General features: G+C 61.6%; 1 protein-coding gene across 1 annotated transcript; it reads left to right on the plus strand.

Moving 5' to 3' along the window:
- The first annotated feature begins 20,808 nt into the window (after positions 1-20,808).
- On the plus strand, positions 20,809-23,016 carry FIGNL2 (fidgetin like 2). The gene has a single exon (XM_075133641.1). It carries the CDS (start codon positions 20,815-20,817, stop codon positions 23,014-23,016), a length of 2,202 nt encoding a protein of 733 aa, XP_074989742.1. The 5' UTR covers positions 20,809-20,814.
- Positions 23,017-23,272: the final 256 nt, after the last annotated feature.

Genomic DNA, 23,272 nt, shown 5'->3' on the forward strand with positions numbered 1-23,272 from the left:
CATCGCTGGCCGGAGTGCAAGGGACCCACCAGACCTGCTTCCCAAAATCCCACCCCCTTGTCCTTCCCTGCCCTCCCCCGCAGCTCCCGCGGGCTCACCGTGACGTGGCCGCTCCGGGGACGCACCGGCACTGCCGCGCTACCGGCACGCTGCCGGCTCCGGCAAATGTCTCGGCGTGGCGTGAAGCACCGTGATGTGTTTTGTCTCCGGGGATGGGGGACATGTTCAGAGCAAGTTGGGCACAAAGAGGACCTCGCTCTTGCCTTAGCAGCAATCCCAGGGGAAAACATTCCTTTTTTTCTTTTTTTTTCTGTTCTTCATTTCTATCCTGGTTTTAATTTCCGGGCTCTGCATTGCTGCGCTCCCGCCCTGGCAGGTCCCTTGGGGTTTCGGGGCCGGTGCCATGAGCGTTAGTGGGGGGTCAGGGCTCCCGGGCTGTCCCCGGCCTTACCGCTTGCTGGTGGGCAACGGTTTAACGCTCCTTGGCCTCATTTTCCCCATCTGTGCACTGAAAATAATATTCCTTCCTAAGGGCACTGACTCCATTAACTGCAGTTAGACCTGGCCTATACCCAGATTCTGTAACTGGTTATACTGGCACAACTGGTATCCTTCACCCACATTTGCGGGCTTGATGCTCACCACCAGACCGAGCTGGATGTCACCGGCGGATCTCTCAAACCTGCCTGAATCCGTACGGGTACCCGGCCGTGCCCCGAGCCCTCTGCAGCTGGTTTGCAGGCAGCAGAAAGCCGCTCTCCCCCCTCGGCTCCTGCCCACCCAGCCGCCTCTGCCCCGGGAGAGATCCAGTGCGGGGTTTGCCTGAGGTTTTTTTGCGGTCCTGCGTGTTTTACTGCTTTTGGAGGTGTGAAGAGTTAAGTGCTCGGCCGGAGGGCGGCGGATCAGGGTAATTGCTCCCTGACACGAAGGCAGCGTGTTCCAGCAGGATAATCCGCTCTGCCTGCGGGTTTTATTCTTGTGCATGGGGCTTCCAGCGGGATCCCGGGCGCTCGGCGGGTCTGAGAGCCCCCGAAAGCAGGGGTGCATTTCCCAGCCGTCCTGGCGAGGGGTCCCCTTAGCTGAGGAGCAGCCAGTTTCTCGGGGTCCCCATGGCTCTCAAGCAGACCCCAGCCCCGAGCGCGACACGAAGCCTCCAGCGCCGCAGGGCGATGCTCCGCCTGCGAAGCGGGGCTGGGGTTAGAGCCTCTGCAACTCTTCATCCCGATGTGCTGATTCACGGGGCTGCGGCCGCCTGCCACGTTGCTGCCAGCGCCGCGAGGCCATAAGCCGTCGGTCTGCTCGTTTTTAAGAGCTGAAATGAGCTGCTCCCCAAAATGGGGCATTGAGGCCGGTCCTGCTCCCATCTCCGGCACCGCCCTTCCAGCCAAAGCGGATCTAAACCCCGTCCCACCAGCCAGGGATGAGCCGTGAGCGTTTCAGCTCACCCTCTCACGGATCTGTGGCCAGATTTTAAACCTTTTGTCGCGGGAATTTATAGCTCTTCCCAATCCCTAGGGAACGAGGACATTAAATAATTAGAGGCCTCTTCAATTAATGCCTCTCGCTCGGCGCTGGGCACTTTGAGTGCCGCAGCCCCGCTCTCGGCACAGCTGCTCCCGCCGAGGGAAGCGCGAGCCGAGGCAGGGAGATGTCACCCCTCCGTGAACCGGCAGAAAATATCAGGCATCACATGTCCAAAACCCGCCGCCCTCGGATTATCATATTTTGTCGCTAAACCCTAATGTGAGCTGTGGAATGCCAGCTTCCCTGTGGGAGAAGAGAAACCCCAGTGTTTTTAAGAAGAAGGTGTCAGCACGGATTTTTGCTGATGGTTTCTATTGCTGATCAAACAGAGGAATAATTAACGAATTCGGACTTTTGATTAGGAGTTTATTTTTTAAAGGAATCACGGGGAGTGATTAGTGAAAATAAATTGCGTGACCCCGCGGTTCCCATCCAGCGTTTCCTTGGCTAATGAGGTGAGTTTGAACTCTGCAAGCAGGGCTAGAAATCCGGCTTCCCAGTTTAATAAAAGGCAGCTTATACCTAGTGAAACCGGAACCACAGTAAATGTCAGGCTCATTTTACAGCTTGCTAGGATTAGTACCGTTAGATACTGTTTTCAGGACAGCAGCACCCAGATGCACGCAGCCGGTCACGCTCCTGTGACGCTGGAAGGTCCCGGCCCGGGAGGACCCGCTGCTGGAGCCTGATGGGTGACCCTGGGCTAATTAATCAACGAGAGGTGGATGATTGGCATCACCTCGACAAGCAGCTCTTCATGGGATCCCGGGTACGGTGAGATGGTACCAGAACAAGCCAAGCTTGATGCCGTCGGCAAATACCCAGTCCTGCTTTGCATCCCCCTACCTCTACCCGCTAGCAGCCGCTCTGACCGTGGGGCCGCGCACCGCGCCGAGTGCGCCCGTGCTGGCTCCGAGCCACGTCCTCCCCCCGAGCACTCGTCTCCCGGCGGGTTTCAGTGCTACGGCGGTGAAATGGTGCGCGCGGCCTCCGCTCCCCGGGGCCGAAGCTTGCGGTGAGCACCGCAGCATCCCGCGGGGTCGCAGGGAGGGGATGCGGGCGAGATCCGAGCAGACAGTGGGGAAGGCGGCGTTTTTGTTCCAGCAGCGGCTCCCCAGACCCGCGCTGAGCTTCGTCGGGTGCCAAACTGGGCTGGTAAAACCCTGAGAGCGTGGGAGGGGGAGGCTCAGCCGGATCCGGAGCTGCCCTCGGGTGAGCTGGCCCGGAGCATCGGGTGCGTGGTGCAGGTCCCGGCGCGTCCGGCAGCCCCACAGCCACGGCTGGGCTCACGCGTTTGCAGGTTTTTGGTCTTTTACTGCAATCGCACACACAAAAATTCATTCCTGGTTGCTGTCATTTGGGCTGCTCCCCCCGCTGGTGGGTGAGGATAAGGGACTCATCCAGGCACCCCTCGGGGACGCAGCAAGAAGCCGAGTTCATTCCTTTTCTTGTTGGATGTAGAAGAGCCCTGGACGGCCCTCCTGGAGCACCGGGTTGGGTGGAGGGGTGCGCGGTGGTCTGGGGTGGGGGGCAGTTTTTAGGTGTTTTCCCCCGATAAAAAATTTAGTGGTGGAGATAAAATAGGAACCTCCAGCGCCCGGTGGTTTTCTACCAACATGGGAAGAGTGGGAAGCCCCTGCCGGGTCGCTGAGCGGCTTCTGCAGGAAGCCGTGACACAAAATCCCTCTCCTAAAGCTAAGCCGGAGAAGAACTGAGCCTCCAGTGTTTAGGTGCCACGTCCACGCGCGTTCCCAGCGCAGAGCGGGGCTCCGCACGTGTTAAATAATGGCTGCTTCTTTGTCACACCCAAATTAAAAAGCACAATGGTGCATTGTTGCAACTGAGGGGGAGAAAAAATAGGATTTTTTTGCATGTAAATAAGCCGCACTAAGAGAATTCAAGGTGGGAGCAAAACGTGCTCGTAGATGGGGCGATGCTTGGAAGCAGCAGCCGGGAAAGGACCGAGAAGCTGCCCGAGTTCGTCTCCGTGGGTGAACCCCAATTAGTGAAATTGCATCAAATCGCTCAGGCCAAGACAAGGCCCTTTCTGGAGTTGTCCCTGCAAACGTGCCCCGAGCCAGCAGTGTCTGGAAGCGCTCCCGTCACGGGGCCGGGGCGAGGACGACTGCCACGGGGCGATGGGGCACGGACCCCTGCCCACCCCGTCCCCTCGCCACGCTCTGCCCGAGCAGGGCTGCCTGCCTCTCCGCTTAAAATCTGATTAATTTGTCCTTTCCAAGCTTTTCTCAGGCCAGCCGGAGAAGCGGTATTCCCGTGCGTGGATTGCAGGCGGGTTAAAACAAACAGCCCACCCACTCCGCACCGGCGTTGGGGTTTGGCTGCTGAGTTGCATCTCTCGTGGAGCAAAGGCTGCCTGCAGCTCGAGCGTCTGCCCAAGAACAGGCAACGCTCGCCTGCTCCTGAAAAGAAAAAATGTGTCATAATCCCTGAGGGATATGACACAACGTTCGTGTGAGGGAAATAACGGCGTAATGTGATTACATCAGGGAAGAGCCTGAGCTGGTTAAACAAAATGAAGCGGGGGTTCGGAGAGCAAAGGCGAGGTGGCTGCGGGGCGTTCTTGGTGCAAACCGACCCAAGAAAGTGGATTTTTGGGCCTGGAGTAGGGAGCGCGTCGCCCGCCGCCCCAGCCCAGCCGATCCCGGGCTGAGCGAAGACTGTGTGGGTCCAGAGAGTTTTCGGAGGGGTGGATAATGCCTTAATAAGTGGGTTGTCCTGTGGACACCTCCCATTGACACAGTATCCTTGGGGCAACTGTTTTATTTTTGCACGGTAAACTAATAGTAGGAAAGTATTCCAGGTATTTGGGATTCCTCCGAGCGCAGTTCAGCAGCTGAGGACCCAGCCCATGGCTCCCTGCAGGCCGCAGCTGGGTCCTCGGGGGTATGGGCAGGGCCGGAGCCGGGTGCAGGGGTCAGGGTGCTGGGGGGCTGCGGGAGAGGGTGCAGGCATATTGGAGGCTGGTGTAGAGGGCAGGGGTACGGAGTGCAAGGGGCTGGGGTGCAGGGATGCTGGGGTAGCAGGATGCCAGGTGCTGGAGTGCATGGGTGCTAGGATGTAGGAGGCTGGAGTGCATGGGTGCTGGGGTGCAGGAAGGCAGGGTGCATGGGTGCTGGGATGCTGGGGTGTGGGAAGGCAGGGTGCATGGGTGCTGGGGTGCAGGAAGGCAGGGTGCATGGGTGCTGGGATGCTGGGGTGTGGGAAGGCAGGGTGCATGGGTGCTGGGGTGCAGGAAGGCAGGGTGCATGGGTGCTGGGATGCTGGGGTGCAGGAGGATGAAATGCATGGGGCCTGGGGTGCATGGGCGCTGGGATGCTGGGGTGCAGCAAGGCAGGGTGCCCGGGCACTGGGGTGCAGGGGGTCGGGGTGCACGGCTGCCGGGGTGCCGCGACGGCGGGGTCTCGGCTGCCCGCTCCTCCGCTCTGCCTTTGTGCCGGGCCGGCCCCGGCCGGGCAGCGGGGCCGGAGCGGAGCCTGTGCCGGCCCCAGCCCCGCGCTCGCAGCGGGGCCGCCCCCGCCTCCTCCCGCCCCCGCTGCGGCCGAGGGGCCGCTCCGCTCCGCCGCGCTCCGCTCCGCCCCGCCGCGGCGCAGGGGCGGGCCGTGGGCGGCGGGCGGGGGCCGGCCCCGGCCCTCGGCCCCGGCCCCGGCCCCAGCCCCAGCCCCAGCCCAGCGCCGGCCCCAGCCCCAGCGCCGGCCCCAGCCCCCGCCGCCCGCGGGCCGCCGCGCCGCCCCGCATTGTCCGGGCGGCAGCGGCAGGATGCGGCGCCCCGCACGGCCGCCCGCCGCCGGGCTGCGCTAGGGCCCGCCGGCATGAGGAGGTGAGTGGGGGGCCGGGGGGCAGCGCCGCCGGGGGCAGGCGGGGGGGGCAGCGGGGGGGCAGGCAGGGGGAGGGCAGGCAGGGCAGCAGGCGGGGGGGCAGCCGGCAGGGATGGGGGGCAGCAGGCAGGGATGGGGGGCAGCAGGCAGGGGGGCAGCAGGCAGGGATGGGGGGCAGCCGGCAGGGATGGGGGGCAGCAGGCAGGGATGGGGGGCAGCAGGCAGGGGGGCAGCAGGCAGGGATGGGGCAGGAGGCAGGGAGGCAGGCAGGGAGGCAGCAGGCGGGGGGGCAGGCAGGGACGGGGGGGCAGGAGGCAGGGAGGCAGGCGGGGGGGGCAGCAGGCAGCGGGGCAGGCAGGGACGGGGGGCAGCAGGCAGGGACGGGGCAGCCCCCCGCGCTGCCGGGGATGCCCCGCTCCGGGCGGAGGCGGCTCCCGCCCGGCCGGTATCCGCCGAAGGCGGGTTTTGAGGAGAACCCGGCCGGATTCCGGGCTGCGGGGCGCAGCGGAGGGGCCGCGGGGGGCTGGTGCTGCCGGTAACCCAACCCCTCCCGGGGGACGGGGCATCCCCCGCCGCCTTGGCCGTTGCCTCTGCCCTCCCTGCTTTCCCCAAAAAGGGCGCAGGGAGCCCTGGGCAAACGTGCTCATGACATGAGCCCGGGGGGGTCCGGCCCCGGCTGCTCCAGCGGCTCCCACGGCTGGAGGGGTGCGCACGGCGGGGACTGTCCGTCCATCCCTCCGTCCATCCGTCCGTCCGTCCATCTGTCCATCCGTCCATCTGTCCGTCCGTCCATTCATCCACCACCCATCCACCACCCATCCACCACCCATCCACCACCCATCCATCCACCCATCCATCCACCGCCCAGGAACAATGCGCTCTCCCCTCGGCCGCTGTCGCACGTCAAGCGCACGCTGGAGCGCTCGCCTTCAAAACAGTCGTGGCGTTGGGGAGCTGATGGCGTTTTTTAATTAGGAGCTTTGCCTGAAAGGTCCTTTTCTTTTTTTTTTTTTGAAGTGTGCTTTTTCCACTTGGGGGACAAAAGGCACTTGGGAAAAAAACAGAAAGGTTTTTAAATAGCTTTGTACTGCGTCTTCTAGCGTAAATTCTCCTGGTTTTGGGGACACCGTGTGCTGGTTTACATCATTCCTAATTTCACTCTGGGATCACAAAAATGAACATTATCATTAATTGGATCCCGGTTTTGTGACAAACAGATTTCAGGGGTGCGAATGTGCTGAACTGAATTCATGAGAGAACTTATGGGCGCGCGTGGTGCTTCTTGTGGATGCCTGGTCTCTGTGGAGGGTGCGTGAATACAATAATAACGGCTCGGAATTGATGTACTGATTCCGTGCGTGGGAATTGCCGAGGTTTCTCCCCGGTTTCCTTCCAGCGCGCTCCCCGCCAGCGCCGACGGCCGGGAGCTGGCCGGGTCGCTGCTCCGGCGCGCGGCCGGTGATGCCGGTGATGACAGGGAGCCGCGTTTGCCGTTCCTGGATGCCAGCGTGCGGCTCCGGGCGCCTGTTTGTTCTTAGAGGTGGTTCTGAATTAAACATTTCTGCGGGGTCTGAGGCCCAGGAGTTGTTTATCACATTAAACATTTGTTTTAGCTCTCTTTGGCAGAAGTGTGTTGACATTTTCTCTTGGGGGACTGCCGGGGATAATGAATGGCACGTACTGTATTGTGTTCCTCGGAAAGCCGCGGGGTCCTGCAATAACATAAACACCCAGGGCTGAATTCATCCCCGATCTGAGAGGGACGGGCTCGGTGTTTACATCAGTGCTGGTCCTGAGCCGCAGCTCACATTTAAAGTTTATTATTGATGATGAAAACGTCCCTGTTAATACTTGTCAGATTTTTTTTTTTTTTTTTTATTGCTGACAGCTGCAGTTTCACTCCCTGCTCCGCGTTTCAGCTGTAAAGCTTTCGCGGAGGAGCGGGAGCGAGCCGGGTGGGTTCGGGGCGGCTCGGCCCGGGCAGGAGCAGCCGCGGGCTCTCCCCGCTCGCAATTCCTTTTCCCTGGAGCGGGGAAGGGTTTCGCAGCCGCCTTTGTTCTCCCGCGGAGCCCCCGCCGCATTCTTCCCTTTTGCCATTATCATTTTGGTTAAACAGCACGGCAAGTTGTGTACCATATGGATCATGTTAACAATTGCTTATCTGGAGCCAGTGTTTTCCCCTCCCTCCCTTTCCCCCGGCCTTTTTCTCTCCTCTGAGGTCCGGGTTGGGGCTTTAACAGCACCTTGGGTTTGGTGCCGGTTCGACGCGGGCCCGTAACGCAACCCTCTCCTCTTGCGACAGAGTTAATTCCCCAAGTTAAAACGTGGAATAAACGCTGAGAAACCTCCAAAGCGGGTTTCCCCGGATGCTCTGAAATACAGAAAACGGTTGTTGAAGAAGCGTTCGTAGATTCGCGCCTCTGGCCAGCAATGGGCTTCTCCCTGGTGCAGCTGAGGCTCCGCTCGCCTTTATTCGGGGAGGAGGTCGAGGGCCGGGAGATGATCCCGATGCTGCTTCGCGTGTTTGTACGGACCGGCACAAGCAGGGGCCGTGGTTTTCCCAAATCCCCCCTTCAGGCGGCTCCCGGACCTGTATCGAGGCGCCTGAGTGAGCGGCTGAAAGTTTGGAGCCCTCGCCCCGCATCCGTCCTCCGCCCCGGGGCGTTTCGGTAGCCGCTGGGAAAAAAAATAAAAGAGGCTGTTATTTTGGGTGCCCAAATCCAGATGCGAGGGCCTAACCTTAGGCCAAGGGAGTGGCCGTCGGGTCACTTCGATCACCTCCTCCTCCTCCTCCCGCGGAAGAGGTAAACACAAAAGCCTCCGGGAGCATTCGCCTCCAAAGCCGGTATCGCATCCCGCAACAGCGCCGGCGGATTAGAAGGGATAAAACGATTCTGCCGGGCACATCGTCACCTCCGTAACGATGGCATCTCTAGTGTCATTAAAAAAGTTCCTGGAAGGAGTCTGGAAGGTGTCTCGCTGGGAGATGCTGCGGGCTTTATTTGTATTAATGATTTTTTGCATCCTCCTAGAGGTGTTCCTCAGGGTAGAAATGCCACCTCCAGGTTTTTCTGCAAACAGCCAAATATTCTCCTCTCTTCCCTTCTGTCTCTTCTTTTCTGATGGTTTGGGGTTTCTGCCCCTCCCGGCTTTCGTCCCTACAGCTGGAAGGGGATGGGGTGTGTGTAGGGAAGGGGAAATCCCTCAACCCACGGTTTATGGCAGCAGATGCGGGAGCACTGGATTTGAGCGAGGATTCCTAAAGGGAATTTCCCCGCAGATGACATTAATGCACCTAGAGAAGCGATGGTGACCCTCGCGCGACGCTGACCCTTGCGCTTGTGCCATTGTAAACACTTTTCAGTTATATTTTTTGAGCTCCAGTGGCTGGAAGCGGAGCTTTGCCGTTTGACAGGGCCGTCGGGGAGGCTCCTTTTGTCGTCCCGGGGCAGATCCCGTCGCATCTGGCCAAACGTCAGCTGGAATTCTGCAGCGTGCAGGAAAGCTTGAGGCTCGGGGCTCCGAGCATCGCATTTGCTCGGCTCGCTCCCTTCCTCCGCTCCAGCAAACGGCCCCAGCTCGGGTGCCGGCAAGGCGGGTCCTTTTCTTGTAGCTTTTTAGCAAAATAAAGATGTTTTTCTTCCTTTTGGGGCGTGGAGCGGCGTGCTGGTTAGTGCACGTGTTTAGCAACGCTGTGGTGCTCTGGCTCCAGAAAGCTCGTCCCTGCTGCTGGTGCTGCTGGTGCTGCTGGTGCTGCTGGTGCTGCTGGTGCTGGTGCTCGGTCACTTGTGTGTGTCACCGGGTATCTGGCACTCTCGTCCCAGGGGACACATGTGCCAGCAGCGGCACCCAGCTCCCGATCGAAGGGAGCCGTTGGGACTAAACCAGACTTTATTAGCATTGAGCAGGAAAATTCCCATTGCTGGATCGGCAGCTGAGCAGGGAATAAACCAGTTCTTCCCAGTGCCAGCCCTGGCAATTCCCAGTCCTGAGAAACAGTTTATCCCCTTGCAAGGTCCTGCCGCCGCGAGTTCGTTGCCGTGATTATTTCTGGGGTATTTTCCTCTTGGTTTTTCCTTTGGACTCGGCTTGTTCTCGCGCTCCGGGGCGGTGAGAAGGGCTCTCCCCCCTTTTCTCCCTCGCGCTCCGAGCAGGATCGTGGTGCTTTTTCTGCTCCGTGAACCCCAGTCTTGATTTGCAGAGGACGCTGCCGCACGTGTGGGTGCTGCCCCGGAGACCAGGACGGCGGTGCCTCGGCAGCTCTGGGCTCGGGTCTCCTCTGAATGGGAGCAAGAGTTTAAAGTCAGCACCGGCTCGCCGCAGCAAAGTTTATTTTGCTGTGTAACGAGGGTGTTGTAAAATCTCTCTCCTGGCCTTGTGGCCTGTCATCAGCTGAAGTTAATGTTGGTTAAATTGTACAGATCGCTAGCACAATTTTTCCTCCAGTGGTGCATGCCTCGGGTCGCTTATCAGCAACCCCCGATCTTTATGGGGGCCCTAATAAACCCGGCCAAGGCCTCGCGGATGCTGCTGACTTAGAGTTGAGAGCAGGGGAGGATGCAGATTAAGGGTTTTCTTCCGAGCTCCTTTCTCCCGAGGACAGGAATCGTGGAAAAATTGGCCATGTTTGTTTAATTACAGCAATGCCATCGTGGCCTGTGTTGTGGTGGTGCCTGGGGCCCCTCGCCCTGGGCCGGGTGCTGGGGCGCGCTCCCGGGCGGGATGCTGGGGTGCGCTCCCTGGGGCAGGATGCTGGGGTGCGTTCCCAGATGGGATGCTGGGGTGCGCTCCCTGGGGCGGGATACTGCGGTGCGCTCCCGGGCGGGGTGCTGGGGTGCGTTCCCAGATGGGATGCTGGGGTGCGTTCCCAGATGGGATGCTGGGGTGCGCTCCCTGGGGCGGGATGTTGGGGTGCGTTCCCAGGTGGGATGCTGGGGTGCGCTCCCTGGGGCGGGATGCTGGGGTGCGCTCCCGGGCGGGGTGCTGGGGTGCGCTCCCGGGCGGGATGCTGGGGTGCGTTCCCAGGCGGGGTGCTGGGGTGCGCTCCCTGGGGCGGGATGCTGGGGTGCGTTCCCAGGCGGGGTGCTGGGGTGCGCTCCCGGGCGGGGTGCTGGGGTGCGTTCCAGGGCGGGATGCTGGGGTGCGCTCCCGGGCGGGGTGCTGGGGTGCGTTCCCGGGCGGGGTGCTCAGCTGGCGGAGGTGTGGTACCCAGGCAAGTGTTTTCCCTCAAAAGAGAAAAAAGCCACTTTTTTTTATTTCCCCCCCAAGAAAGTGAAAACTAATGTCAAGACAAATTGCACTTTAACCCACACTTGTCTTGCCTACAAAAAAAAAGCTGAATAATAGCTGAATAAGTACCCCTTTCCCTGCCCCGGCTGCATTCGGGAGAGGAGCCTGCTCCTCACAAAGCCTTTGCTGTGTAAATAGATGAGAGCTGCAGCGGCGGCACCGGGCTGGAGGGGACTCGTGGCATCGGGGGACGCTGCAGCCCGGGTCCTCTCCCTGTGATTAATCTTTCTCGGTGTTGCTCCAGGCCTCTGAAGAGCAGCGGGACCGGCTGCCCGGCTGCTTTGTCTGCTGCCTGGGCTCTGCCCCGGCGAAGGGACCTTCCCGTCGGAGGCTGTTTCTTTCCTTTGGAAAGAGCCTGCAAAGCACTTGACTCTGCTCCCCGCGTCCTGCTGCAGGATAATGGGGGGGTAATTGATGGCGAGAGGACTAATGGCCGCAGAAATGTGTAATTAAAGGCCAGGGGTGACGTGCTGCGAGGCTGCGCTGTGCACGGGGGGTCAGAGAGGTGGAGTGTGTTTTGAAGGGCTTGTCCTGCACGTCCCGCCTTGGGAGGGCAGGTCGCCCTGCTCGGGGTGTCCCACGTGGCCGGCACCTTGTGTCATCGGGGGGACAGCGGGGTCCCCAGCTGAGCCAGCCCCGCACGGTGAGGCAGCAGAGAGCTGTGCATGCAGCAGCGTCCCCACTGTGGATGTAACTGGGAAGGGTTTAGGTGTGGGGGGGTTTCCTACTCATTCTGGCATCGCTGTAGCTGTCTTCCCATAGTTTGGCTGGATCTGGAATTGCCAAATCCCTGGGACCGGCCCCGTCCTGCCTCCCGTCCCCTGTGCTGCGTCCCTGTCCCAGCCCTGCGCTCCGGCTGGTTCCCAGAGCATCGCCTCTTCCCTCCATCACGCTGCGTCTTGCAAACATAAATCTGCTAAAATGCCGCCATGCCGCGAGCAGGTTGGGCTCTGCTAGCCCTGGCAGCGCTCGGCTGTGCCGCAGGGACGCGGCGATCGCTCTGAGCCCGCACTCTCCCTCCGGGGAACCCCCCGGGGCCGCCCCCCGATCCCCCCGGTGAATCGGTGCCGGCGATGGGCAGGACGCTGTGCCCGGGGTGGGTTTATGGCAACCTGAGAGCGCGTCGAGGTGCCGCGGTCCCGGCTCTGCGTGTGCCGCTGATGGGGACACGGTGACACTTCTTTATGTTGCACTTCGCAGCTTCACACTCTCAGAAAAACAGGTTTTAGCAGCGGCGGTGAAGTCCGCTGGGGAAGCTGGAGATTTGGAGGTTTGTTGGAGATGCCACCAAATAATGAGATGTAAAAGATACTTTTTGAAGCGTTGTTCCTATTTTCCCCCTTAGGTGTTGCGGGTGCTTGGGGTCGACGAGAGCGACATCCGTGTGGCGCGACCTGGGTGCTCGGCGGCGGGCGCTGGCGGGCAGCGCTCGCAGCCGTGAATACCTGCTAACGTAAAGAGATTTCCATTTGCATCTTTGATCGCCACCAAGGCGGCAGGGCGCAGCCGTGGGGCCGGAGCTGCCGGCGCCGCGCGGGCAGGGCGGGGGTCGCAGCGTGGCCGCTCTGCGGCGCGAGCCAGGTACATGCTCCAGAAATAACGTCATTATGGATCTGACCTTGGGCTGTTCATATCCTCCTCCTACAAGGTGATTACTTTTTAATGAGTGGCTGCTGAAAAGGGAGGAAAATGAATTATTTCTGCCGTAGGATTAGCTCTCGCAGACAGGAGCGGCGCTGCCCCGATCGATAAGCTCTCGCACGGAGCCAGCCCGGCACCAAACTTCTCCCCGATTTCCCGGCGATACCTGCCGCCGTCTTAGTATTCTTTAACCTTTTTTTTTTTTTGAGCAGCAACCCTGAGACGTTTGCACCCCATGCTATATAATGATATATAATTATAATGGGCTTGTACGTATCTGTGCAAACTGCCGGGGCGCAGAAGGTGGGAGCTGTAACGGCAGCTCCGAGCGTGGCACACGGGTCCCCGAAGTCGGAGTCCGTCCGTCCGTCCGTGCAAGCGCAGAGGGGAGCCGCAGCCTCGGGCGTGGATGGGGGCAGCAGTGTCAGCAAAGAAAGAAGCCAAAAAAAAGGGAACTTCTGGAAAATCCATTAGTGAATGGGGTGCAGGAGGGAGCTGGGCTTTTCAGGCTGCTGAGGCGGTGTTTAAAAAAGAATCCGCGAGTCAAAAGGCTTGTGAAAACAAAAGCCACCGAGAGAGGCCTCCCCCAGCCCAGCTCCGGCGGGAGACGGTGAAGCTGCGGGTGCCGAGGGCGGGGAAGGTGGTCCACGGGGGATGGGGACGGGGTCCGTCGTCCCGCAGGGCGTGTGACAGGGACCCACGGGGGCCGCGAGAAAGGAGATGCAGAAACGATGGAAAAGAGGGAGTTTTTGCTCAATTCCCTGCGGAGCGCGCTGCCTGGCGGGGCACCGAGGCGGAAAATACAACCGCGTTGTGCAGCGCTGGATAGGGCTGGGAGGCTCCCCAGAATTAGAGTTAATTAAGATTGATTCGTTCCGTGGAGGAGATGAGCTGGAGCGTTGCTGCTACCGCTGCGGACAGGCTCTAGTGCGCGGGGCAAATTATCTCCCTGCTGCAGCCCCCTTCCCGCGTCCGCCGCAGCCCCCGGCCCTGACCCCGGCCCAGGGCCAGATATCAGAGAAGATAGACCAGGGGCTGGTGGCTCCTGCCTTGGCTTTTGCCCCCGGGGGAGTTCGTTAGTGGAGCTTCATTGGGAAAAACACCCTGGGAGGAGAGGGCTTGGGCAGGGGTGGGGGGTGCCCCGTCCCTGCGCCCCTTCCCGGGCTGCAGAGCATCTCCTGCATTTAATGACCTTCATCTGGGTGCTTGGGGGAAGAGGAAAGGTAACGGCACTGCTTTCTTCCTGGAAAAATAAGTCATTTAAGATTGTTTTCAGCCTTCTGGGGTTTATGTGGATATCGGGGTTCGTAGACCCCCCACCCGCAGGGGGCACAGCGCTGGGTGCGGATCAGACCGCGGCTCCCCAGGGTGCAGCAGCGGTCCGGCAGCCGGGCTCAGCCTCCGGCCCCGTAACGCTGTGGCTTTGCTTCTTCTCATTAGGAAGACATTAGGGAAAGTTGGACATGAGGAGAAATTTCTTTACTGACAGAGTGGTCAGGCCTTGGACCAGGCTGCCCAGGGAAGGGGTGGGGTCCCCATCCCTGGGGGGATTTAAAAGACGTGTGGATGAGGCGCTTGGGGACGTGGTGTAGTGGGCGTGGGGGGGTTGGGTTGACGGTTGGACTGGATGATCTTAGAGGTCTTTTCCAACCTTAACGATTCTGTGGTTCTGTGATTCTCATGCCGTTGTAGCGCAGATCCCAGAGGTGGCATCCTCCAGGCATCCCACCACCACCGACATCCTGCTCACAGCATCACGGGGCGCCCGGCCGCCAGCTCAGCGCTGGCTGGGGTCTGGTGGGGGCCGTCAGAAGAGCCTGGCCCCCCAGATCCTCCTTCTGCGGGTTCAGGTGGGGTCAGACAGTCCCTCGCGGGGGGATGTGGTGAGTCCTGATGGGTTTCAAGAAGTGGTTTTGAATGGAGCGAGGTCAGGACAAGAGGTTTTTCAGAGCAGCTTCCGTCTGTTTGCTGGCAGCCACGGCTACGTGGCTTCTGTAGGAGCAGAGGTGGAGATGGTATAAAGATGCCTTCAAACTATTTCTCTGCATCCCCTGCAGACCACGTGAACACGCATATGCAAGCCGAAATCTCCGCAGGTGGTTTCACGGGGCGTGTTTCTAGATGGGCTTGGGCAGGAGATGGCCCAAAGCCAAACCCAAAGGGGAGAAGCAACGTCCTCGCCTCGCCGCGTCCTCCAGCCTCCCCGCGGGTCGGGGGCAGAACCAGGAGGCAAGGTCCCGTGTGGGACCGGGAGCTTCGGGATACGCTCACCACCCTCGCTGGCTTGGCCGTTGTTATGCAGATTGCATGCAAATTGGGTCCGTTTGACCGCCTGACCCTTTTATGGGGCCACGCCTGTTTAGGGAAATGGTTCTGCTGATTAGAAATGGATTTTCCTCGCTAATGTAATCCTCCGAAAATGGGCTGGGTCCAACCCCAGGCCCCGGGGAGCTCGTCCGGTGTCAAGGAATGAAATTTTGGTGAAGGGCTTCACTCCCGACAGGCTCTGAGCAGCACCCATGGGCCACAACACCCTTTTCCAGGGCAAGCTGAGGTTTCTCCTGCACCTCAGGCATCTGCCCTGAGTTGACCTTGAGGGACAAGGACTGGTGGACTTGGTGGACTTCGATGACCTGAATGCTCAGTGATGCTTTTGCTAAAAACCTCCTTCCTACCTGAGAACCGTCCTTCAAGCAGCGGTCTGGTGGAGATCACAGTTGGGACGTCACCCAAGGAACGTCCTACAGCAGACGAGGTGGCTCGGGGCAGGAGAGCGTCTGCTGGAGGAGAAGCGACGGCGTGGCCGGGAGTTGGAACGCTGTTGGGGCGAGCCACGTTTTGCACATACTGCGGCACACCCGTGGCAGGCAGTGGGCAAGATGGTGATGGATTAATGTGATAATTAATCTTTCTGGATTAACGTTCGTCTTCGAAGCCCTGGAGGGAGCGTGCCGGTGGTGTGGCAGGAGCAGGCAGGGTTGGGGCAGTCCCTGTCAGTGGTTTCTAGACCCAAACAAAGGGTTCAGCAGTTTTGTCCCGTGCTCCTGGGGGTGGGGGCAAGGCTGAAGCCCAGACCTCAGCGGGCCCGAGTGGTCCATGAGACCTGGAGACAAGTGATGTAAGAAAAATGGCAAGAAAGAGGCTGATTTTTTTTCACTTTTTTTTTTTAGGTCCCTTTTATTGCTTCTTTTTCTCCCATCCGTCTTATATTGAAAGGGGGAGCAAGATTCCTCAAATCCACTAATTGCATCAGCTCGTTATTAATAATATCTGGATTTTATGGCCACATCCCCTCGACCGGGGGATTCCCAGGACCGCGCGCCGTGGACAGTTTCCTCCCGGTGACATTGAGCTGGGAGTTTCTCCCCTCGCCGTGACAGATGGGTGATGCTCAGCTGCTGCCAGGCTGAGCGCATCCGTATTAATTTTTCATTTGCCGGCCGGGTGCTGGAGCAGCACAGATGGGCGACGGCCCGATGGTCGCTCCCGGCTCGTGCTGGTGTCCAGCTGCTCTGCACTTGATCTATGAGTGGGCAGAGCGGACGCCGGAGCCCTCGGCTCGCGCCGGCCGGGGCTGAGGCCGTTTCTGCTGGGGGTGGGGAGAGGGCGCGGTGGGAGTTAGCCTAAATCCCTTTAACATCTGTACGTTGACCCTGCTCTGATTGCAATACCATCCTTCGCTTTGTCGGCACCCGTTAGGAGGGGACGGGGAATGTGGCGGACAAAGAAATGCAGCTTCCCCGTGGATTTGCCAAACCACCCAAATTTGCCTTGGAAAACTTGGTGTTTGCGCTCCGGCAGCGTGCCAAGAAATCGGCTGCCCGGCCTCGGTCTGCAGGGGAGGGCTGGGGGATTTAAACCTCCCACCCTTTGCCGATGCTGCCAGGTGCTGCTTGGGCTGCGTCACGTCTGCGTGTGGCTTTGTGCTCTCCTTGCCCTGGGCCTGGCTTTGGGACCAGCTCTGCCACCGGCGTAAAGCGTTGCCCCTCCCGGGGCCGCCGCGTAGGGATTCACTAGAGGCGACCGCTCGCTGGCTTAAATGTGCGTATCACGTGCAGAAATGTTGCGATCGTCTCCAGCGTTAATGCTAAGGCATTTCGGAAACCTTGCCACAAGCCTCAGGTCCACAGTGGGTGTAAATGGAGTATCTGCATGGGTTGTAATTCTGATTTATAGCTGTGATTCGACGCGTGGTAATGCCGTTGCACTTTGCCTATGCTGCTCTTAGGCGGCAGGGACGAACCCCGGCCCAGGACGAGCTCCTGGCAGCAGAAGCCGAGAAGATCATCAGGAAATGCCTCATTTAAAACAAGAAAAAGTCATTCCCCTGCCTCCAGTTCACTGGGCAGACTTGGGAAAGTCTCTTCTCTCCTCCTGCGGTTTTCCCCAGCTTGCCTTTATCCTTGAAGACATCGCTGCGGCTGCTGCAAGACCTGCAGCATCTCTGCACGGGAGCAAAAACCTCTCAGTGCTGCAAATCCAGCTGCAGCGGCAAAGCTGTCGGTGCAGGAGTTGCATTGATGCGAGGCTGCATTCCTGCTGTGGGTGCTTGCTCCGGCTTCTTGTCTGGACCCACCTTCAGGTGCTGGTAGCAAAATCCAGCCCAGAAGATCCATCAGGCACAACATCCCTGATACGAGAAGTCGTGGTGAAGGCTGGGCTGGGAAACTGGGACTCCCAGCACCCAGGTTTGCTCCCTCTGGGCCCAAAGTTTGCACGTCAGAGAATTAAAAACGTGGGAACTGTAACCAGGACGGGCTCTCTCTGCCCAGGAAGCCGATCGCATCGGGCCGCGCTGCTGCGGGTAATTGCAGGGATAATGAAACCGCTCAACGTCTTTTGAAAAAGGCATAAATCCTCCAAGCTGGCAGCTCTGCAGAAAAAGGAGCCGTCGGCGTTTAAACCAGCAAGACAGCGGCCGGACGAGCAAAGCATCGCGGAGGCGGCTCATCGGCTCGTTCCTGCACCGGGAGCCCCCTCCCAAGGGCTGGGAGGCTTCTGCAGAGCAGCAGGGGCTGTCCCGGGGGACGTCGAGACCCATCCAGCCCTTGCACCCAGCAGATCGCTCCCTCCGGGGTGACCTCCTGCGGCGCTGGTCCCTCTTCCCGGGGCGCGGGTGCTCGGGGGAGTTTGGCTGGATTTAAACCCTGGCTTTAGTGCATCCTCAGCTTGAGCGCGTTTGCTCTTGCGCGTTCCCTCTCCTTCTTCGCCCTCCAAACCTATTCGAACGCTCTCCCGATCCCCCCAGGGGTGCTGGATTGCCGCAGCCATCAGCACATGCTGCCGGCGGGTCAGCTCTGCGTTCGCCTGCGTAGGTTTTGCCGTGAGTTTTTCTGCAGCGGCATTAGCGGCGGGTGCGTGTACGTGGGGCTGGGACGTGAGCGTACAAAACGCGTGTACACGCGTGCGTGCATACGTGGCATGCTCTGCGTACGAGGGCTGTGGGTATCTGTGCTCCAACAAAGACGGCCCGCGCCGGGATGCTGCTCGGGGCAGCCCTGCATCCCCGCTGCGCCTGAAATCCCCCGGCGAGAGCTTTTCCCGGGGCGGGGGGGGGAGCGCACCCCATCGCCAACGCTGAGCCGTTGGACACCCTCGGCCGTGCGCCCCGCTAAAAAGCCCCCAAACAAAAGCCCAGTTCAGAGTCGCTGCTGAATAGATTAACAAGATTTCCATAATTAGGGCGGGCGGGAACAATAGGATTCTCCCCTGCCCAGCCCCCCCTGCCCGCCTTTGTCTTGCGCTGGGGATAATGGGCAGCAGCGAGGGTGGGAACCGGCCCGGCCATTTGGTCACTGGACAGTAATTTTCTCACACTGCCAAGGGGAGCATTGAAACATCTGTCCCGCTCCGCCGCCTCATTCACCTCCCATTTCAAACCCTGACAACTCCTCCCTGCCCGCCGGCCCTCCCCCCTCCGCCTGGTTTTCCAGGGTGCGACCGGGCTTTCCGGGGGGTTTTGGGCTTTTCTTCTCCCGAATGCATCTCGTCTTTAATAAAGGGGTCGGGTGGAGGCGGGTTGGCTCGTCGGTCCCTTTGCGCTGGGGTTGGCTTTGGTGGCAGCAGTGCTCGTGCAAACCCGTGCCCGTGCGTCCCCCCTGCCCCCTTTCTTGCAGCAACTTTGCTGTTTTGCACTTGGGGACGGGGCTGGAGGAGCATCGTGGTGGGCTTGCGGCGTTGGCCACCCTCTTGCAGGCTCCTAGAAAAGCAATTCCCATCGCCGTGCTTGTTTGTAGACGCCGGTTTTTAGCTGGCGCCGGAGCAACGGGCTTCGGGCGCTGGTATTGATCCCTGCTACGGGGAAAAGCTGGGCGCTCCTCGGGGAAATGCCCGTGGTCGTGCAGGGTTTGTGTCTGTCCTCGGGGTGTGTTGTCCTCCGAAAACAAGCTGCTGGGTTGGAGAAGGCAGATGTAGGGTTGCTTGGGCTGTGGGCTGCCAGGTCCTCCCTTCTCCGGGAGGGATGGCTGCGGGTGAGGGTGTCCGTGCCGCCATCGAGGGCTTCGGAAGAAAGAGCACGGAAACGCCGCGGGGATTTGCCGGTTGTGGTGGTGGCACCTCGTTCCTGCCGTGCTGCTCCGCACCGAGCCCCGTGCGATGGCGGCTGCTGGAGCAATCGGCCACCCAAGCGCCCCCCGAGCCCCTTCCTCCTCCCGGCCCCCGGCATTTGCAGTCTGGATTTTTTGGGGGAGCAGAAGCAGCTGCGGTCTGCACCCGCAGCACACCGTGCGCCGCTGCAGTGTCTGAGCAAGGATGGAAACTCCTGCTGCTTTAGTTCCTTCAAAAAAACATTTAAAACCCCGCCTTATTCCTCATGGAGTCATCCAAACCCTCGTTCTTCCCTTCAATAACTTCTCAACGCCGTTTGCTCGCGGGCGAGGAAGGGCCCCCCCGTCCTCCTCCGCCCAGCCAGACCCCGCGCACGGCTCGGGGAAAATCTGCGGCGGGAGCCCCGGTTTGCGGGCAGCGTTGTTCTCCTTTGTGGGCCCTCGGCAGGGCCCGTTCCCGCGGGCGGTCGTGGCTGGCTCTGTCTGAGCGTTTGTCTATCGGGAGCCCGTTAATAACGGCCAGTAAGTGCAGGGAGGATGCCGGATAAAGCCACGCAAAGCCGCCATTTAAATCCTCTTGTGTAAGTTTGATATCCAGAGTGGAGGTACAAATGCTGTGTAAGTCAATTAAAGCATTAAGTAATCTAATTGCGCTGTGGTCACAAAGTGGCTTAAAGGCTGAGAGAGGCGAGTGAATGGTGCGCGAGGTCCCCCCCCGGCTCCTGCTTTAGCCGTCCCCCGAGGCTCTGGGCGTAAGGGCAGGGGGGGACGGGGGGACCCGCACCGGGGGTGGCGATGGGGGACGCTGCCACCACCCTCTGCGGGCGCGCGGGGGCCGCCCGGTGTTCGGCTGGAGCAAGAGAGGGTGACACCGACCTCGGCATCCCCACGATGCGGAGCCGTGGGGTGACAGGGACGTGGGGGGGACGGTGACACCGACCTCGGCATCCCCACGATGCGGAGCCATGGGGTGACAGGGACGTGGGGGGGACGGTGACACCGACCTCGGCATCCCCACGATGCGGAGCCGTGGGGTGACAGGGACGTGGGGGGGACGGTGACACCGACCTCAGCATCCCCACGATGCGGAGCCGTGGGGTGACAGGGACGTGGGGGGGACGGTGACACCGACCTCGGCATCCCCACGATGCGGAGCCATGGGGTGACAGGGACGTGGGGGGGACGGTGACACCGACCTCGGCATCCCCACGATGCGGAGCCGTGGGGTGACAGGGACGTGGGGGAGATGGTGACGCAGGGTCAGTGGGGTGAGCAGGACCCCCAGCAGGTCCTGCAGAGCCCCCCGGGATGCGTTTCCCACCCGCCGCCGTTGCAGCCCCGGTGCAGGGCTGGGTCCGGGCACGGCCATGGCGTTTCCGTCTTCCCCTTTGCCAGAGAAATTGTTTCGGTGGGGCCGCGCACAGCCCGTCGGTCCCGGCACCGACGCGGGGGTGAGCAAAGGGGGGCCGGCGTGTGTGCGTGCAGTGCAGCCCCTCTTTCCTCGGGCGCCTGGCTGCACGCTGTTAATGTTACCAATACTGTATGCATTATAATTATGATATTATAATTATACTCTGCTCAGGTGGAGCATCTCGGAGCAGGGTTGTCCTCGGGCTATGTGTGCCGATGGCCGGCGCTGCCGGCGGCGCTGGACGCTGCCCCGTTTGGGTCGCCTTGGCTTGCCATGGTTTGATAACCTGAATATTTTATTCTGTTGGACGATGTGACCGTCAGAACTTGAGCTGGCTGGCTTCCCTGAGGTGGTCGCGGTTCCGGGGGGGTATTTCAGTGGTGGTCAGGGGGATTTTTGCACGGAAGGCGCGTAATGGAGAGCACGCGTTTGCGGCTGGGAGGTGCCGCGTGCTCCAGACGGCCCGGGCAGCACGGCGGTTTTTGGAGATTCTCAACGCAGAGGGGTGCTCGTCCCTGTGCCGCTGGTCTCACCCTGCGCTGTCCCGTCCCCCGCAGGTCTGTCGAAGATGCACTGGTCACCAGAGCATGCCCAGTCCCTGAACCAGTGGCCGGAGCAGCACCTCGACGTCTCCTCCACCACCTCCTCGCCGGCCCACAAGTCCGACCTCTACCCCAGCACCCGCCAGCGCTTCAACTACGCCTGGGCCAACGACGACATCTCCGCGCTCACCGCCTCCAACCTCCTCAAGAGGTACGCCGAGAAGTACTCGGGGGTGCTGGACGCGCCCTACGAGCGCCCGGCGCTGAGCGGCTACGGGGATGGAGCCTTCGGGCCGGTTAACGGGCAGAAGGGGGACGGGGAGCCCTGGCCGGTGGCGCACGGCTCCGACGGCGCCTACCCCCTGACCCCCATCCACGATGGCCTGCCCGGCGCCAAGGGGGTGGTGCCCCCCGCCGTCCCCCCCAGCGGCGGGGCCATCGGGCTGGGCGGCTCCCCCGTGGTGTCCGCCAACCTCGCCGATCCCATGTACCCCGGTAACTCCTGCGGAGGAGCCGCCGCCGGCTCCGGCGGGCTCGGGTCGTCTCAGGAGTACCCCTCAGGCTACGGTGGCACCTACTTGCCCTCCGGCTACTGCACTCAGCCGGCGGCAGCGCTCCCCCCCCCGCACCCCCCCGCCCTCCACGGCTCGGGGCTCCTGCAGCCCCCGCACCCCTCGCCCGCCCTGGTGCCGGGCTACGGCTCCTCCGGCCCCATGTACAACTACGCCGCCGGCAGCTACCCGCCGCAGCCGGGCTACGGGGCCATCCACCCACCCCATCCCCCCGCCTCCTACCTGCCCTCCGGCATCGCCGCGCCCACCCCCATCCCGGCCCCGCCGCCCCCCGCCCGCCCGCCCGGGGTCCCCGGCTACGGCTACCAGGGCGCCGGCTTGGCCCCCCTGGCCGTGCCGCCCCTCGGCACCGAGGCGGCGGGCGCCCTGAAGAGGAAGGCTTTCGACATCTCCGGCGGGGAGGACGAGGGGGAGGGCAGGTATCGGAAATACAGCTACGAGCAGCCAAAGTCCCCCTACCCCATGTCGGACAACGGCGAGTGCCGGGGCAACGGGTTTGGCGGCAGCGCCGAGTCCCCCCAGGTGGCCTTCAAGCCCGGGAAGCGGCCGGCGGGAGCCGGGAACGCCGAGGAGCACGCCGGCAAGTATGGCGGGCAGCCGATGAAGAGTATGGTCTCGCCACCCTACGGCGCCGGGGATGCTCCGCTGCGGCCGGCGGAACCCTTTGAGAAGTTCAGCCCCCCCCTCGCCAACGGGGAGCGGGCGGCCGAGCCGGGACCCCCCTTCCCGCTGCGGCTGCCCCCCAAAGCGCCGGTCTTCGGCAGCCCGCCGGTGGAGGAGCAACCCAAGAACGTCGACCCCCTGGTCCTGGAGCTGGTGAACACCAAGATCGTGGAGCGGGGGCCGCCCGTGCAGTGGACGGACATCGCCGGGCAGGTCTCCGTGAAGGCCACCATCGAGGAGGAGCTGGTGTGGCCCATCCTGCGGCCCGGCGCCTACACCGGGGCGAGCCGGCCGCCCCGAACCATCCTGCTGTTCGGTCCCCGCGGCACGGGGAAGACCCTGCTGAGCCGGTGCATCTCCACCCAGCTGGGCTCCACCTTGCTGAAGCTCAGTGGGACAACCCTGCTCTCCACCTGGAAAGCCGAAGCCGAGAAGATCCTGCAGACCGTCTTCTTCGTGGCCAGCTGCCGGCAGCCCGCGGTGGTGCTCATCACCGAGGCCGAGTCCTTGCTGCTGGCCCGGGCTGGCGAGGACGGCAGCCAGGTGAGCAACCTCAAGTCCCAGCTCCTCTCCTACCTGGACAACGTGGCTACCTCATCCGAGCAGAACGTGGTCATCATCGGGACCACCTCCCGGCCTGGCAGCATGGACGAGGCTTCCCACCGGCGCTTCGCCAAGCGGTTCTACATCTCCCCGCCCGACAGCATCGCCCGGCGGCAGATCCTCCATCACGCCCTGGCTCAGCAGAGCTCCTGCCTGAGCGAGCGGGAGATGGCCTCGCTGGTGCAGCACACGGAGAGCTTCTCGGGCAGCGAGCTGGTCCAGCTCTGCCAGCACGCCGGGGCCACCACGCTGCACGGTTTGCCGGGCCAGATCCAGCCCACCTCCTACCAGGACTTCGAGAAGGCGTTCTGCAAGGTCCGCCCCGCCGCCTCCCAGAAGGAGCTGGACTTGTTCCTGGAGTGGGACAAAATGTACGGCACCAGGCACTGACGGCGCGGCGGCGGGGGGACGGAGCCTTCGCCCCAGGCTCCGGGGCCGGCTCTGGGACTCGGCCGATGACCGCGGGGTTTGGAGGGGCCGGGCTGGGGGCTGCGGGGGCTCCGGTTCTCCCCCGAGCCGCGCCGGGGCCGGACCCCTTCCTCCCGAAGCGCGGGAGAGCCCCGGCAGCACCGCGTACCTCTTCTTTGCTATTTCGGACTCAGCCGGGCTTTTCCTCTCCTTGGATTTTCGGAAGCCGTCGCCCACT

This window comes from Calonectris borealis, chromosome 30 (assembly GCF_964195595.1).
Source record: "Calonectris borealis chromosome 30, bCalBor7.hap1.2, whole genome shotgun sequence".
Classification (NCBI taxonomy): domain Eukaryota; kingdom Metazoa; phylum Chordata; class Aves; order Procellariiformes; family Procellariidae; genus Calonectris; species Calonectris borealis.

Coding starts and splice junctions, on each gene's coding strand:
- FIGNL2 (XM_075133641.1), top strand. CDS start 20,815: ATGCACTGGTCACCAGAGCATGCCCAGTCCCTGAACCAGTGGCCGGAG.